Consider the following 18213-nt stretch of genomic DNA (forward strand, 5'->3'; position numbering starts at 1 on the left):
GGACTCCCTGAGTGTCCGGCCCCACGTGGACCTGTCTGCCCGCGCCAGCAGCAGGTAAGAGACAGGTCTTCCAGAGCCCGACTTCCCCAATGGGGACCGGACTCTGCTGCCTCCTCACATGGCATCCACTTTTCTTCTTCCACTTCTTTCTTCATGGTCGGTGACCATAAGAGAAAACCCATCTCCTACCTGGAGGGACAGGAAGACACTGAGGAGGAGCCGGAGGAGAGTCAAACTTATACTTCCTGTCCCTACCTGGTTGGAGGCGGGTCATCTCTCATGGTATGCCGTCATGGAGGATGAAAGGGAAAAAAACTTTTTTAAACAAACTTTTGACCACTCCCATATCTGAAAAAAACTTTAACCACTCCCATATTCACTAATTGGACCCAATCAGATACATATATATTCCCAAAAAGAAATGGGCTACTCATTCCCACTGATGAAGGAGCAGGAAGCTCTGAAACGCGTATGGGGCATTGAGTAAGCCTATGATATCTAGCTAGCAACGAATAAGAAGGATCCCACAACTACAGATGAGCTCCGGAGCTATCTATCCACTTCCCTCCTAAAAAGCTACAGCGTCTCCACTTCCCGCCATTAGCCTCCACATGGCAAGCTACATCAACACTTAGCGGGAGATCCGAGGAACGCAGGTGACGTCACCGGAAGTGACGACACCTAATAGCAACCAACGGCCGGAGATACCAGCGAGCGGGAACGGCACACGTGAACATCCATGCCCGGACAGGAGCCGCTGATCAGCGCATCAACAGCCGCAAGGAGGGTAACGTACCTGCTTACTAAGCAGTCTTTATTCCACAGCCCACCAACACTGGATCTGTGAACAAATAATCAAAACCAGAATTGGATTGATTTTAAACCCAAAATCCTGGGATATATGAATTAGACCTTTATAGGAAGGAGCACCTTTCTCTCCCAACAGGATCTCACATCATTGACACTATACCAGGATATTATTGGCCACCATATCACTGGTCATTACAATATAAGAAAAATACTTTTTTCAGCAGATTGTCTGTTTCTTTTTCCAGCAGGATTCATTCCCTTTTTTCCAGCAGGATCTAATTGAATTGACATTTAACCACCCTCATATTTTTCATATTTTTAATTGTATTTTTCATATTTGTGTTTTTTATCCTTTTATCTCTATTACCATCATGTACTTATTTATCTAATTATGTACATATACAGCCATTATATTTGATATATTTTTAATATCAGTTATTCCTTATTAAATACTATTTTTCCATACACCTCAGGTGTTTGAGTGCCATCCCTCTACTTTTACTTATACAATAAAATCGTATGAAGATAATTTTTAATTTTTTTTATTTTTGAAAATTTTCACACATAAAATCGCCAACACATTGCTACATTGTTGAAAAGCACATTAAAGCAAAGTGTCACAATGAGCACATTAAAGCAAAGTGGCAGTGTGCACGCTCTAAGTTAGACATGAGCCACACATATAATCTAGGTGTCATACTTCATTATATTTTCTACACATTTCATACAATAAAAGGAATTATGTCATGGAAACTGTTAATGTGCTAAGGACTACCTAATAAATACCCCACGCTAAAACCTCTATTAACCCACCCTCAGGGGCGTAGCTAGAAATGACTGGGCCCCATAGCAACATTTTTTTATGGGCCCCCCTCTCCCGGCTCTCCCACCCCCCCATCCCTTTTAGACCCACACCCCTTCCAGAGCTCCCACCCAAACACCCTTCCAGGACCTCCCACCCCAACATCCCCACACCCCTCCTAGACCTCCCACCCTAAATCTTCCACCGCCAGTCCCCAGATATAATGGTCCAGACATCAAGTGTCCTGCTCCCCCTCCTGCCTATATAATGGTCCAGACCTCCAGGTTCATGCTTCCCCCTACTCCCCATAAATAATGGTCCAGACCTCCAGGGTCCTGCTCCCTTCCTAAATAGAATGGTCCAGACCTCTAGTGTCCTGTTTCCCCCTATATAACGGTCCAGACCTCCAGGATCCTGCTCCCCCCTTCTCCTTTAATATAATGGCCCAGACCTCCAGGGTCCTGCTCCCCCTTATTAAATATAATGGTCCAGACCTCCAGGGTCCTAATCCCCCCCTTCTCCTTAAATATAATGGTCCAGACCTCCAGGATCCTGCTCCCCCCTCCTCCCTATATAATGGTTCAGACCTCCCAGGGTCCTGCTCCCCCCTAAATAGAAAGGTCCATACCTCCAGTGTCCTGCTTCCCCCGCCTTCCTAAATATAATGGTCCAGACCTCCAGGGTCCTGCTCCCCCTAAATAGAATGGTCCAGACCTTCAGTGTCCTGTTCCCCCCTATATAATGGTCTAAACCTCCAGGATCCGGCTCCCCCTTCTCCTTAAATATAATGGTCCAGACCTCCAGGGTCCTGCTCCCCCCTCCTACCCAGATATAATGGTCCAGACCTCCAGGGTCCTGCTCCCCCCTCCTACCCAGATATAATGGTCCAGACCTCGGGGATCCCACTCTCCCCTCCTCCACAGATATAATGGTCCAGACTTCCAGTGTCTTTCTCCCCCCCTATATAATGGTCCAGACCAGACCTCCAGGGTCCTGCTCCCCCCTCCTCCCCAGATATAATGGTCCAGGACTCCAGAGTTAGTTTTACCAGTCCCAGAGTCAGCCAGCCCTCACCTCACAGCCACTTGAATGTCTGCGTGCCCACACTCCAGCAGCGCTGCCAGGCCCAGCAGCACGCAGCTTCGCTGTACGCTCCGTCTCCTCCACTTCCAGACAGTTGGACTGCCGCCCAGACTGGGAGCGGGACCACTCCATCTCCTCATTGCAGGTATGCCTCTCTGCCTCCGGCCGCGCCCTATCGCACTGCCCACAGCCTGCAGGCCCTGCAGATAGAGCTTTCTCTGTCTGTCCCGGAGGGGCCTGCGACCCCTGTAGCTACGCAACATGAGTTAAAAAAATAATAATAATCCTTAGCCGGCGGCCCGGGCCCCCAGTGGCGTTGGGCCCCATAGCCATTGCTATGGCTGCTATGGTGATCCCTACGCCCATGCCCACCCTGTACCTGAACCACCTATTTTCCTACATATACTAAATAAGGAGCAGCTGATGGACACTAGAAGATATGTAACCTGGTGATACCGTTCAATACATACTAACTGCCTTCATGTCCCATTCTATATTTAGGCCTTTAGGTTGCAGGGTATTCAGTTCGTATAACCATTTTGCCTCGATTTTATTGATCTGTTGTACCGCATCCCCACCTCTCCAATTTTTATGCACATGTTCAACTCCAACAAACCGGCAGGATTCTTCTGGTGGACTCTTTTAAAGTGTGCAGATACACTGTGTGACTCAAGACCCCGTTTTATATTGCCTATATGTTCACCAATCCTAGTTTTTAATTTTCTTAAGGTTCTACCAGGAAACCTAGCGCGGACCCATACATATGTACTTTGGCTGATTTTCTGGAGAAGGGACTTACTCCAAATTCTGGGACTGCTGCTTCACCTTTTCCTGATATCACACAGAAATGTTCTTTGTGTCCAACACCAGCAGATGAAATGGCTCCCAAAACCATCACTGACTGTGGAAACGTCACACTTTACCTAAAGCACCTTGGATTGTGTGTCTCTCCACTCTTCTCCACTCAGACTCTGAGACCACGATTTCCAAATGAAATGCAAAATTTACTTTAATGCAAAAACATGTCTTTGGACCACTGAGCAACAATTCAGTCCATTTTTTCCTCATTCCAGGTAAGACTGGATGATAAGTAGCATCACAGAAGGAATGTGACAGTTGTTGCCCACGTCTTGGACACGTCTGTGTGCGGTGGCTCTTGAAGCACTGACTCCAGCCGCAGTCCAGTCCTTGTAAATCTCTCCAAAATTCTTGAATGGCCTTTTATTGACGATCATTTCAAGGCTGCGGTTATCCCTGTTGCTTGTGCACCTTTTCCTACCACTTTTTTTTTCTTTCCACTCAACTTTGAATCAATATGCTTGGATATAGTACTCTGAACAGACAGCTTCTTTAGCAATGACCTTTTGTGGCTTCCCCTCCTTGCGTCAGGGTGTCAAATGAAGTCAGCAGTTTTCCCCATGATTGTGTAGCTTACTAAACCAGGCTGATGGACCCTTTGGAAACCTTTGTAGGTGTTTTGTGTTCATTAGCTGATTAGAGTGTGACACCATGAGTCTACAATATTGAACTTTTTCATAATATTCTAATTTTCTGAAATAATGGCTTTGGGATTTCATTAGCTGTAAGCCATAATCATCAACAATAAAAGAAATAAAGACTTGAACTAAATTACTGATGACCTATCCTTAGGACAGGGCATCAGTATCTGATCAGTGGGGGTTCAACAACTGGGATCTCCGCCGATCAGCTATTTGAGAAGGCAGTGGCGTCCTGTGAGCGTCATGCTTTTTCTAGGCCAATGATGACATGTTTATTTGTCACGTGACCTAGGTGCAGCCAAGCACGATACCATGCACAGCCACTATACAATGTATGGCGCTGTGCTTGGTGAGCTGTGAGAAGGCAGCTGCGCTGACAGGAGCATCAGTGCCTTTTCAAAACAGCTAATTAGTGGGGGTCCAGGGTGTAGGACCCCCACGAATCAGATACTGATGAACTATCAATAGGACAGGTCATCTGTAAAAAGGTCGCGGAAAACACTTTTCAATGATTTTATAATTTATTGAAATGCAACTGTATGTTTAACATAAAAACTGGATAACATTTTTTTTTATTTTAGACATCAATGTTACATTCCATTTATATAGCTCTTGAAAAAAAAAAGAAGATCTAAAAAACATATTTACAGAACAAAGCACAAAATTAAATTACCTTGTATTCGGTGGTGAAATTTCTTTGTCTTTTATATTCATGCTATCAGGTGAAAATGCAAGCAAGTTTCTACTACGTGGTCGAGGAAGACTCACCTCCACATCAAAGGGACCAGGGTTATACTCCAAAATACTATAGAAAGAGTAGAAAGCAAAACAGGACTTTAAAAAAAAAAAAAAAAACAACCCAAAAAACTTTGTAGCTAAGATTTTATGATGCAATGAGGGTGGCAAACACTTATAGTAACACTAAACCAGGGGTTGCCAACCTTATAGACACAAAGAGCAAGAAAAAATAAAAAAAGTATGACTGCCAGGAGCCACAAGCTATACATTTACACAAATACAGTTGCAAGAAAAAGTATGTGAACCCTTCGGAATGATATGGATTTACTGCACAAATTGGTCGTAAAATGTGATCTGATCTTCATCCAAGTCACAACAATATATAATCACAGTCTGCTTAAACTAATAACACACAAAGAATTAAATGTTACCATGTTTTTATTGAACACACCATGTAAACATTCACAGTGCAGGTGGAAAAAGTATGTGAACCCTTGGATTTAATAACTGGTTGAACCTCCTTTGGCAGCAATAACTTCAACCAAAAGTTTCCTGTAGTTGCAGATCAGACGTGCACAACGGTCAGGAGTAACTCTTGACCATTGCTCTTTACAGAACTGTTTCAGTTCAGCAATATTCTTGGGATGTCTAGTGTGAATCGCTTTCTTGAGATCATGCCACAGAATCTCAATTGGGTTGAGGTCAGGACTCTGACTAGGCCACTCCAGAAGGTGTATTTTCTTCTTTTTAAGCCATTCTGTTATTGATTTACTTCTATGCTTTGGGTCGTTGTCCTGTTGCAACACCCGTCTTCTGTTGAGCTTCAGCTGGTGGACAGATGGCCTTAGGTTCTCCTGCAAAATGTTTAGATAAACTTGGGAATTCATTTTTCCTTCGATGATAGCAATAGGTCTAGGCCCTGACGCAGCAAAGCAGCCCCAAACCATGATGCCCCCAACACCATACTCCACAGTTGGGATGAGGTTTTGATGTTGGTGTGCTGTGCCTCTTTTTCTCCATACATAGTGTTGTGTGTTTCTTCCAAACAACTCAACTTTGGTTTCATCTGTCCACAGAATATTTTGCCAGTACTGCTATGGAAAATCCAGGTGCTCTTGTGCAAACTGTAAACGTACAGCAATGTTTTTTGGGGACAGCAGTGGCTTCCTCTGTGGTATCCTCCCATGAAATCCATTCTTGTTCAGTGTTTTACATATCGTACATTTATTAACAGGGATGTTAGCATATGCCAAAGACTTTTGTAAGTCTTTAGCTGACACTCTAGGATTCTTCTTCACCTCATTGAGCAGTCTGCGCTGTGCTCTTGCAGTCATCTTTACAGGACGGCCACTCTAGGGAGAGTAGCAGCAGTGCTGAACTTTCTCCATTTATAGACAATTTGTCTTACCGTGGACTGATGAACAGCAAGGCTTTTGGAGATACTTTTATAACTCTTTCCAGCTTTATGCAAGTCAACAATTCTTAATCATAGGTCTTCTGAGAGCTCTTTTGTGCGAGGCATCATTCACATCAGGCAATGCTTCTTGTGAAAAGACAAGCCAGAACTGGTGTTTGTTTTTTATAGGGCAGGGCAGCTGTAAACAACACCTCCAATCTCATCTCATTGATTGGACTCCAGTTGGCTGACACCTCACTCCAATTAGCTCTCGGAGATGTCATTAGTCTAGATGTTCACATACTTTTTCCACCTGCACTGTGAATGTTTACATGGTGTGTTCAATAAAAACATGGTAACATTTAATTATTTGTGTGTTATTAATTTAAGCAGACTGTGATCGTCTATTGTTGTGACTTAGATGAAGATCAGATCACATTTTATGACCAATTTGTGCAGAAATCCATATTATTCCAAAGGGTTCACATACTTTTTCTTGCAACTGTATGTGTGCACACAACAGTATTACTGCAATTGAGTTATCAAACATTTAAAAGTGCATTTAAACCACCTTTCCTATCTGTAATGTAGACAGCTTAATGGCAATCTTTGTTTTTCACAATGTGTTTCAAGATTTTTGAGATAACCGCCCATGCACAGATGACATCCTCATGCTCAGATGACCGCCCTATGCTCAGATGACCCCCATTCTGAGATCATGTGATGGTTGGGGTGATTTGACATAGGGGAGATGTGAGCATGGGATGTCTGATTTTTGGTGTCTTATGCAAGCACTGGGAGGCTTATTTTGGGGGCCTTATCTGAGCTCATACTACCCCCATGTCAGATAAGACCCCCATGATCAGTACTTTAATAAAACTGCTGCGGATCTCAGCTACCTCTCATAGAGGTCGGGTGCGGGCTATATGATCCTGCAGCTAGCACCGGCCTCCTGTATTTGAATAAATGAGTGAGTTAACTTCATTGGTGGCAGTGGCCACAGCCCCATCCCTTCTCTTCCCCTGTGTCCTCATTGGTGGCAGCGGCAGCAGCACAGTGGGGGGGGGGGACTGCTTCCTTCTCCCCTCTGCTGCTGATATTTCGATTACTGCGAGCGACATCCCTAGTACAGAAATAGCTGGCCTGCTCCCCTGCGAGCCGCATATGTAGAGGAGAGCACGCTTTTCCACCCCTGCACTAAACAAAGAAATGAAAATTTAAACTTGAGATAATCTTGCCCACGCTGTTTGGAAGCCTGCAAGCAGCCTTGTAGAAATTATACAATGAACACAGCAGATATCTTACAGCAGACACTCAGGAGGAGGATGGCATGGCTGGGAAAATGAGGCACATGGGAAAAAATTATTTAACTCCTTGAAGCATAATGACGTCTATGTATGACATTATATGCAAGGACTTGTAAGGAGAGGGCTGCTGCACTAAGCCCACTCCATACATGACGGGTGCCAGCTGTATAAGAAATAAAAACACGTGCTTCATAATTTTTTAGTCACCTTGTCCCTTCAAAAATTGAATAACAGCGATCAAAAAGTCACACGTACCTCAAAAATTGTACAAATAAAAAATTGCAGCTCGTCCCACAGAAAACAAACCCTCATACAGCTTTGTAGATGAAAACATAAAAAAATATGGATTTCAGAAAATGGTAATGCAAATAAAAGTTAGATATTTTTTCAATGGTTTTTATTTATCTTTTTTAAAGTACAAAAAAAAAAAAAAAAACACAAATACAGTATTGCTGTAATCGTATTGAGCTTCAGATTAAGGTCGGATGCACATGGCCGTGTTCCGCGGCCGTGAGCAGTTCATGGTATGCCAGCCTGGATTCCTGCTGACAGCAGGAGTGCACGGCGTCATTGGTTGCTATGACGCCGTGCTCTTCATGCCGCCGCTGCACTACATACACTCGTATATTACTGTAGTGCAGTGGCGGTATAAAGCGCACGCCGTTATAGCAACCAATGACGCCGTGCGCTTCTGCTCTCAGCAGGAATCCAGGCCTGCATACACTGACCACTCCCGGCCGCGGAACACGGCCGTGTGCATTCGGCCTAAGGATATTATATCATTTTTCGCGCAACGTGAATGTTGTGATATCAAAACCCCAAAAACCATTTTTTTCCCCCACAATTTCCAATACAAGATATGGCAAATGAAATGATGCCACTAAAATGCATCTTATCCCACAAAAAGTCAGCCCTCATATGGCTATGTGAATGGAAATTTTTTAAGTTATGGCTATTGGAACGTGGGGAGGAAAAAAAATTAAATAAATAAAATGCAAAAACAAAAATTGGCCCAGACTTTAAGGGGTTAATAATGTTAGAGTTTAATTATGAGACAGAGATGAAGGGAGATAGTGTTTGTGTATTTTCTACATTTAGTGATCCTTTATAACTGATGTGCATGTATTCTACACCTTTAAATACACACATGCACAAAGTTTAATACAGTACTGAAATCCTGTGACTGTTAACTTTAACCAGCTGTCTTCAAGACCTGGCTGATGGCAGATTTACACCACACAATTATCAGGAACGAACTTTACTGTGAACGCTCACTCCAGTGTAAATTTAATACCAATCACCGTATAAATCAGCAAAATGCATGTTCATCTGGATAATTCATTATTTATGCAGCACATTAAATCATGTTTCTGGGCAGCAGATTGTGCTGTGTAAACAGCAATCTGCTGCACAAAAACAGTGAATCTGTATGAGGGAAAGTGATGGCAGTAGCCATAGCTCGTCCTCATACAGTGGAAGTGATTGCTGCATGTAAATTCAGTGTTTTCTCCACTGACAAGTGGGCAATTTTTAGGAAGCAAAGGTCCCTTCCTGATAACTGCCTGCTCGGTCGGCTAGTGTAAAGTGAGGCTTAAAGCATACCTTAGTTTTCCCAAAAAGGTTTGCATAATGGCTGTGCTTCTTTGTACAAACACAACTGTGAAGGAAACATTATGTTTGGGCTTCCCTAATGTTCCTTTCAGCCAAAATATTTGCAGTTTCAGCTGCACAGCTAGATGCATTTCACTCAGAAGCAGGGGGTATATCCTTTCTGACAGCACTGTACTGTTATGACATCCTTTTCTTTACTTCCCATTATGTTTGTTTTCCGGAGCTCACAGAATAGATAGGAAGAGATAAAGCACACTTACAGACAGATAGGAGGCTCATGTGATGTGCAGAAGCAGTGTAAAAGCAATTGTTTTATCAGGCTCATGATCTCAGCTAGCTCTGACAAACCCCACTTCCTCTCAACCATCTTCTGTGCCTCTGTTACCAGGGATTGATCACCTGCCTGACAACAGGTGGAAGTGAGACTACCTTTACAGCTTTTTTCAGGTGGAGGTAAGCATATTTGTTAATGAAGTAATTTAGAAATTTGCTAGCTAAACCATTCTCTATTAAATGAAATTGTGTGAAAGAACAGTAATTCTAAGACTTGTCCAAGCTACAATAATTACCTTAGTGGGTTAAAATTAATCATTAAAAATGCAGCCAACATCATAAGACAGACGGCTCTTCTCTTTGGAGCAGTGATTTTAAGCTTCTGATTCTGGGGGGGGGGGGGGGGGGGGGGAGAAAAACATTAATATGATAAATATTCACAACTACGCCACAACATTTTACAGTATCATTTTTGTTGTAAAGAACTGCCCAATAAAGCCACTAAAACGCCTAAATTAACGGTTTCTGTTATACACGAATATATAATTAGAATCAGAAAACGCTAAATCTAGAATCTCCCTAATATACCTTAAACAGATACTTTAACCTCTTTGCAACCCTGATGTAATAGTACAATAGCGAGGTGCAAAAGGTGTACGTAACAGGAACATCATCTGCTCCTGCTCCATACATGGCAGATGCACCCTGCCACAATGATATGGGTTTATAAGTTTATGGTGCAAGCAATCAGAAGCCTGCATGTTCAAGTTCCCAAAGGAGACAAAAAAATGACAGTAAAAAAACATTAAAAATAAAATATATTAAGAATTCAAATCAAATTTCCTAATTTTACATATAAAAAGAACCAATAAAAAAGCATAATAGGTATACCCAGTCCAAAAATGTTTGAACTATTAAAATATAAAAATATTTTTCCTGCACGGTGATAGCCTTAACCAATAAATATGTGCAAATTCGAAATTTTATGGTCACCTTTCCCCTCACAAAAGATGTCATAAAAAGTGATAAAGAAGTTGTGAGTAATCCAAAATGGTGCCAATATAAACTAGAGCTCATCCTGCAAAAAGCAAGCAATCAAACATTGAAAAGTTACAGGTGCCTAAATTGGTGAAGAAAATTCTTATTTTTTCAAAGGTTTATAATTCTTTTAAAAGTAGTTTAACATAATAAAAACTACATACAAACTTCAATAGTCTTAATCGTACTGAACTGTAGACTAAGTTTGTCATATCCCTTTTAATGTATATTAAACGCACTAAAATAAAATAAAAACTGATAAATCAGGGATCAGCAACCTATAACTCCCATCTTGCACACTTACTAATCTGTTTTTGTAACTCCCAGAGAAGTGAAAGGAGGATTCTGGGAATTGTACTTTGAGAACAGCTGGAGCGCCGGAGGTTGCTGATCCTGTGATAAACCATGGCGGAAATTAGTTTTTGTTTTTATTTCACCCAACAAAAATGTTTTTTCCTGTTTTTCAGTACAAGATAGATTGATTTAAATGGCGCCATTAAAACATAAAAATGTCCCACATAAAGCCTGCTTAAAGAAGCTCTGTAAGCATGATTAACCCTATTAAACCAGGCATACTGCCCTGTAGGGCTCATCATGCGGATTAAAACGATAACTTTCTTTTGTCTGGATGCTAAACAGCTGCAGATATATCAGTGTTTTTATTCATATGCAAATGAGCAAGTTGGAGCACCAAGGGGCTGAGCTGAATCCTTCTCACAGGCACAATATGTATTAGCTTTCTAAGGATACAAAATATTATTCTCAATATGACAAGGCTATAGCCTTTTATTGTAGTTAAAATGAGGGAGAGAAAAAAAAAATCTGAAGAAAAAGATCTGACAGTCTCTCCCAAGTTTCAAACCTGCAATCTCTACCTCCAGGTACAGCCTTATTATACTGAGGACTATGGTTTTTCTATACTTAGTAAGCTAATAGAGATTAGTGGTTTCTTTAAAACTATATAATGTCCTTGTGAATAAAGCAGTAATATGTATATTAGCTTTCTAAACATAGAAATACACTCTTCTCATTATGGTAAGGCTATAGTGCATAGTGTCTACGATGCTCATGACTCTTCCCTTCTAAGCCATTTGTGAGTGCTGTGTGCAAAATATTTTCTGTATTCTAAGAGATGCTGCTTCACACTGCTCTCCTGCTTGTAAGAAACGACAGGTAAATAAAATACCCATCACACAGGAGGCAAAGAAGAGGAGACTGAAACTTAATATAAACTGCAGACTGCAGTGTGAGATATGGGAGCTTTATAGATAAATGACAGAAGTTATACATGACTGCGCCTAGGTCTCAGAACGAAGCAAGTGCAGTATGATATTACTCTGCCTCTGAAGAACCAGGGAAATGGAGGCTGCAGTTGAAAGTTCACTGAAGCACCCACAAAAAAGTAGCCAAGATGGTGGACCCATATTTGGCACATCAGTTAAAACAGGTAGAAAGAAGTCAGACACAAGGGCATCTTAGATATTCTTTAAATGCTGTCTATGTTGCATTATATAGGGAAACAAATATGGAATGCTTCATTAACGGACACAAATATGAAGATCAGAAGTCATTCTTTTCAGTACCTCAGATACAACTTCTTCCAGAAGTTTCTGCAAGGACCCATTTTCGTTCTTGAGTCTTTCATTCTCGGACAAGGCTGCTCTCAGTCGTATTTCTAAACATTGCATATATTCCTTCTTTTTCCTTCTTGATTGGAATGCTGACTCACGGTTTTTAATCATTCTTTGTTGCCTTCGTATCACATTTATCTTTTTGAACAAAATGTTTGAATTAAGTTATTGTGCTGTAAGCTAAATAATGTAAACAACATATAAAACTGTCCAAGCCGCCCAACTTCTCTTACAACCCAGGTTAAAACACTCTTGTTTTCACAATCTAATGTGGGGAGAACAGAATTCATAGCACGCTTGACAATTTGATGACTTAGCAAGTTTGTTAGTAACTCTTTTAATCTTGGGCCACGATTACCAGGTCAACGAAATGTGTTTTAGCTAGATCCCCATATCAAAGTGAGTCAACAGCAGCTTACTAGTGACAATATAGTTATTGACAGTTTCAATGCAGAAAATGTACAAATATACAAGTGATCTTTACAGATCCAAAATGCGAAAGACCATGTTTGAATGTTACAAACACATTTGGAAGAACTATTATGGCTATAAGGTAATCTTTATCAAGTTCCAAATTTCACTAGAGAACAGGCTTTGTTTAGAAATAACAGGCTATCAATAAAGATTTGTGATTGCTCATCCATTCCAGACATGATAATCTTGTTCTCAGAAATTTAGAAACTATACCTTATATGGCACCGAATATAGGTGATCATTTGTTAAAGGGTTTTTCTGGGAGTACAAAATTAATGACCGATCCACAGGATAGGTCATCAATATCTGATCAGTCAGGATCCAACTGTTGTCCCTCTTCCAGTGAGCACCACAGCCTCTTAGGCCAGTGACATCAACAAGTCAAAGGACCTATCTGCAGCTCAGTCCCATACAAATGAATGGGCCTGGACTGCAATAGCAAGCACAACCAAGGGATCTGGATAGATTGGAGGCTTAGGCAGATAAGTGGCAGATGAGGTTTAACACTGAAATGTAAGGTGGGAAGGAATAATGCAAGTCACCCGTACATACTAATTGGTAAAACACTGGGTAAAACTGACATGGAAAAGGACCTAGGAATTGTAGTGAACAGAAAACTAAGCTGTAGAAACCAGTGTTAGGCAGCTGCTGCCAAGGCCAATAAGATAATGGGTTGCATCAAAAGGGGCATAGATGCCCGTGATGAGAACAGTCCTACCACTTTACAAATCACTAGTAAGACCACACGAGGAGTACTGTGTACAGTTCTTTGCTCCTGTGAACAAGTCAGACATAGCAGCTGGAGAGGGTTCAGAGGAGGGCAACTAAAGTAATAACTGGAATGGGGGGACTACAGTACCCCAAAAGATTATCAAAATAAGGGATATTCACTTTAGAAAAAAAGACGACTGAGGGGAGATCTAATAACTATGTATAAATATATCAGGGGGCAGTACAGAGATCTCTCCCATCATCTATTTATTCCCAGTACTGTGACAAGGGGGCATCCTCTGCATCTGGAGGAAAGGTTTGTACACAAACATAGAAGAGGATTATTTACGGTAAGAGCAGTGAGACTATGGAAGTCTCTGCCTGAGGAGGTGGTGATGGCGAGTTTACTAAAAGAGTTCAATAGGGGCCTGGATGTATTTCTGGAGTGTAATAATATTACAGGCTATAGTTACTAGAGATGGGTCGTTGATCCAGGGAGTTATTCTGATTGCCTGATTGGAGTTGGGAAGGATTTTTCTTTTTCCCTTAAAGAGGACCTTTCATTACAATAAAAAATCTAAACTAAGTATACAGACATGGAGAGCGGCACCCAGGGATCTCCCTGCACGTACTATTATACCTGGGCGCCGCTCCGTTCTCCCGGTATAGGCTCCGGTATCCTGGAAGAAGGAGACGCCCAGGAGAACAAGAGCAGGCTCCTCACAGTTGAGCCAAAAATCTGAAGATACCGGAGCGGCAACTTGGGATAATAGTAAGTGCAGTGAGATCTCTGGGCGCCGCTCTCCATGTCTGTATACTAAATTTAGATTTTTTATCGGAATGAAAGGTCCTCTTTAAGTGGGAAAATTGGCGTCTATCTCAGTTTTTTTTTTTGTCTTCCTCTGGATCAACTTGCCGGATAACAGGCCGAACTGGATGGACAAGATGTCTTTTTTCGGCCTTATAAACTATATTACTATGTTAACCACTATACAATGTACAGCGCTGTACTTGGTAAGCTGATTGCCACAGCTTCTTTAAACAGTGCCAGGAGTCAGACCCCCACCTGTCAGATATTGAGGACCTACCTTGAGGACAGGTCAACAATATTGTACTTCCAGGAAAACCTCTTCAATGCAAAGCAAGTAGCTAAACTATTATGTACTTGCTAATTTAATTTGGTTAGTAACAGAATACTTTTAAATAATGTAGAAACTTCATCTATAAAAATATGGAAGAGGATAAGAAGGGTCTTTAGGAACTGCATAGTTACATTCAGATTATGAGTCCACTAAAGAAACACACAGAATTAGCTAGACCATCATGGGGCTGAGATGGTTAACAACTACAATCAGTAATAAAGACCAGATGGCCAAGCTTGAGGAGTTGCATGACTCACCTCAAAAATGTTTAAGTTAATATTGGTTCAAGTTGTTTCAGATGTGTTATACATTACTGCTTTAAGTTGTTTTGGTCTTCTCAAATTCTTGTGTGAATATATTTCAACCTCCTTATGGTATAGTGCCTTGTGGTGGCAAGGAGGCTTGTGTAAATCTCTGAAGCACAGAGTTTTGGTGCCTGGAGTTTTTTTCCTTCATGGTCACATATTGCACTAACCAAAGCCAGCAGCAACATAGGTAAATGTCTGTGTCTATGATCACAGGTAAAAACAGGAAAGATATCAATCCAGGTGCCAAAGTAGAATCTGATGCTAAGCCTCTATCATACTTTATGAAACTATCTAAATGACAAAAGTGTCAATGTCAATACAGTACCTGAAAAGGTCCCCTCTGAAGGTACAAACGATGGATAGCTATGATTTCCTAAGCCTATCTGATGAAAACCATGTTAGTAGACTATTATAAGTGTAAAACTTTATGTCACGAACCAGCGGATGTGAACCCACTGTGCCACATGTTCTACCTACTCTAAGGGGGTTGTCTAAGTGAACCTCTTGATTCGTCACAATACCCCTGATGGTGGGGATAGACTATCCCGGGGGGAACACCAGATCGCTACCTCTTGAGGAGGATCGGCACATGAGAGAGCTGGTCCAGGCGGACAAGGAAATACCAGGGGAGGGTACCAGAAGTACAGGCATAGTCAGGCAGGCAGAGTCGTTACCAGGAGCAACAGTGCAGGACCGAAGGATGAGACAGAGGTGTAGTCAGACAGGCGAAAGGTCAGGGCAGGCGGCACAGGTACAGGTCAGGCAATCCAGGTTTGCAACAAGAGAGTCAAGGCTAGCAGGCAGGGATCAGACAGGACGGAATCCAATAACACAAATACAAGTTAGGAACACAAGTGGTTATCAGGAGCCTTAGCAGAGCACAAGGACCTTGACACTGTGGCATCTGGGAAGGGGGCGGAGCCACTTATATACACGCATGAGGTCTAGGATTGGTCAATGAGGTCACATGACCTAACCCATAAAACCCAGAAATTGACCCGAGCCAGCCCTTAAGGAAAAGCTGCTAAAAACCAGCAGCAAGCATGCTGTGGCCAGGGCTGAGATGAAACTGTGGAGCAGATCCTCAGAACCAAAAGCACCTACACAAACAGAGCCCAGAGCTGCAGCGGTGAATGGGAAGTTCAGGCCACAGATCACCGCTGAGCATGGCACCCGGAAATGCTGTGTTAAGCAGGGGAACAGCGGCGCACAGCAGCCGCTGTTACACTTTAAATGTTGGGGGGCCATCCAAGTAAACAAAACATGAAAAATTTGGTAGACCCCTATGTATAAAACAAATCCATGCACAATACATGTTAATCAAATCCATCAACCCAAGAGATTCAAAAGTAAAGTGCAACTCTATAGAGCAAAATGCATGACTAGTGGAAGCTGTTTGTACTTAACTGATGTGGTCATACAGACCTTTCAAAAGTCTCTGGCGATACCTGAAGCAAGTCCAGAATGAACTTTCAAAATGTAAAAAAAAAATAGTTCCAACATAAAACATGAAAATTATACATTTTGTGGTATTCACCGTGTGGCACAAATAACTACAATAGCAGTGGCAATACCAAATACCAAAACTTTACTAGTTTTGCACAATCAATGTAATATATATAAATAACAAATTAAGTTACTGTAGCATAAATTGCTGAAAAAAATAAAATAATCCTTGATACGACAGAAAGGTGTCAGCTGTGTATGGGGTTTTACTGCTGCGTACTCACCGTAAAATCCTTTTCTCGTATGGTGCATTGGGGGACACAGCACAATGGGTATATGCCCAGCTGCCACTAGGAGGCTGACACTAGAAGTAAAAAGTGTTGGCTCCTCCTATCTGGGCTATACCCACTGCAGATGCAGGAGAAAAGCAGTAGGAGCACAAGATAAAACTGTAAGCCAACAAGTCCTAAACCAGAGAGGACCAACAGAAAAAACTTAGCCACAAAGGGTGGGATCTGTGTCCCCCAATGCATCCTACGAGAAAAGGATTTTACGGCGAGTACAAAAATCCAGTTTTCTCTTGAATGCATTGGGGGACACAGCGCCATGGGACGTCTTAAAGCAGTCCACAAGGGAGGGTAGAAAAACAGCCATGCAATGCAACTAACTCACGGCTGCTTGCAGAACCCTGTGACCCAAACTGGCATCAGCAGAAGCCAAGGAGTGGATGTGATAAAATTTGGAAAACTTATGGGCAGAGGCCCAGGTGGCAGCCTTGCAGACCTGGGAAGCTGAGGCCTGATGTCTAACTGCCCAAGAAGCCCTGACTGCCCTAGTGGAATGAGCGGTCAACCGAAAGGGAGGAACACGACCCTTTGCAACATAGGCCTCCTTAACTGCCGACCTAATCCAATGGCATATGGTGGCCTTGGAAGCTGGCAGGCCCTTGCGAGGACCCTCATGGACCACAATGAGGGAGTCCAAATGGCGGAAGGGCTCAGTCAACTGAAGATAGAGGCGAAGAGCCCTAACAACATCCAAACAGTGAAGAGAAAGCTCCCTAGGATGAGAGGGGTTAGGACAGAAGGACGGAAGAACGATCTCCTCATTAATGTGGAATGAGGACACCACCTTAGGGAGTAAGGAAGGGACCGGACGCAGAACCACTTTATCCTGATGAAACACCAAGAAAGGGGATCTGCAAGAGAGCGCAGCAAGTTCAGAAACTCTGCAAATAGAAGTAATCACAACAAGAAAGGCGACCTTAAACGAGACAAAGGAAAGAGAAATATCCTGTAAAGGCTCCAAAGGAGAGGCCTGAAGAGCGTCCAGGACAATGTTCAAGTCCCACGGTTCCAAATGAGGACGAAAAGGCGGAACGCTGTGAGCGACCCCCTGCATAAAGGTTCTCACTTGGCCGCGAGAAGCCAGCGGTTTCTGGAAAAGAATAGGGCCAAAATCTGACCCCTGAGAGAGGCCAGCCGAAGGCCCTTGTCAAAGCCCGCCTGGAGGAAAGACAAGACTCTGGGAATAGAAAGGTAGAGAGGGAGGATTCGGCTACTGACCACAGGCCCTGAGCAGAGAGGGACCCGAAGACGGCTCCCCACCCAGTAAGGCTGGCGTCCGTGGAGATCACCCGCCAACGAGGGGGAAGAAGGGACTTGCCCAGAGAAAGGGTGCGAGGTAGAAGCCACCAGCACAACTCCTTGCGAACAAGATGGGGAAGACGAACCAGACGGTCGATGCCTGGAATGGAATTGCCAGCTGAAGAGGCCTGGAATGGAATTGCGCAAATGGGATTGCCTCGAAGGAGCCAACCATCCGGCCCAAAACCTGCATGCACGTCCAAAGAGGTAGAGTGGACAGCTTGCGAAGGCGAACCACTGCATCTCGGAGAGCCACCACTTTGTCCTGGGGAAGGAACACTCGATGGGGGGGAACCAG

The 18213-nt window shown here is 42.8% G+C and overlaps 1 protein-coding gene across 2 annotated transcripts in view; it reads right to left on the minus strand.

Moving 5' to 3' along the window:
• The window catches only part of ATF6 (activating transcription factor 6), a 313452-nt gene that overhangs the window by 133422 nt on the left and 161817 nt on the right, over positions 1-18213 (minus strand). For both annotated transcript variants that reach the window (XM_044302165.1, XM_044302164.1), the window contains 3 exons: positions 12141-12326; positions 9816-9907; positions 4868-4999 (listed from right to left, as the gene is read on the minus strand). In XM_044302165.1, the coding sequence (XP_044158100.1) occupies positions 4868-4999; positions 9816-9907; positions 12141-12326 (410 nt within the window). The remainder of the gene's footprint in view (positions 1-4867; positions 5000-9815; positions 9908-12140; positions 12327-18213) is intronic.

This window comes from Bufo gargarizans, chromosome 7 (assembly GCF_014858855.1).
Source record: "Bufo gargarizans isolate SCDJY-AF-19 chromosome 7, ASM1485885v1, whole genome shotgun sequence".
Classification (NCBI taxonomy): Eukaryota; Metazoa; Chordata; class Amphibia; order Anura; family Bufonidae; genus Bufo; species Bufo gargarizans.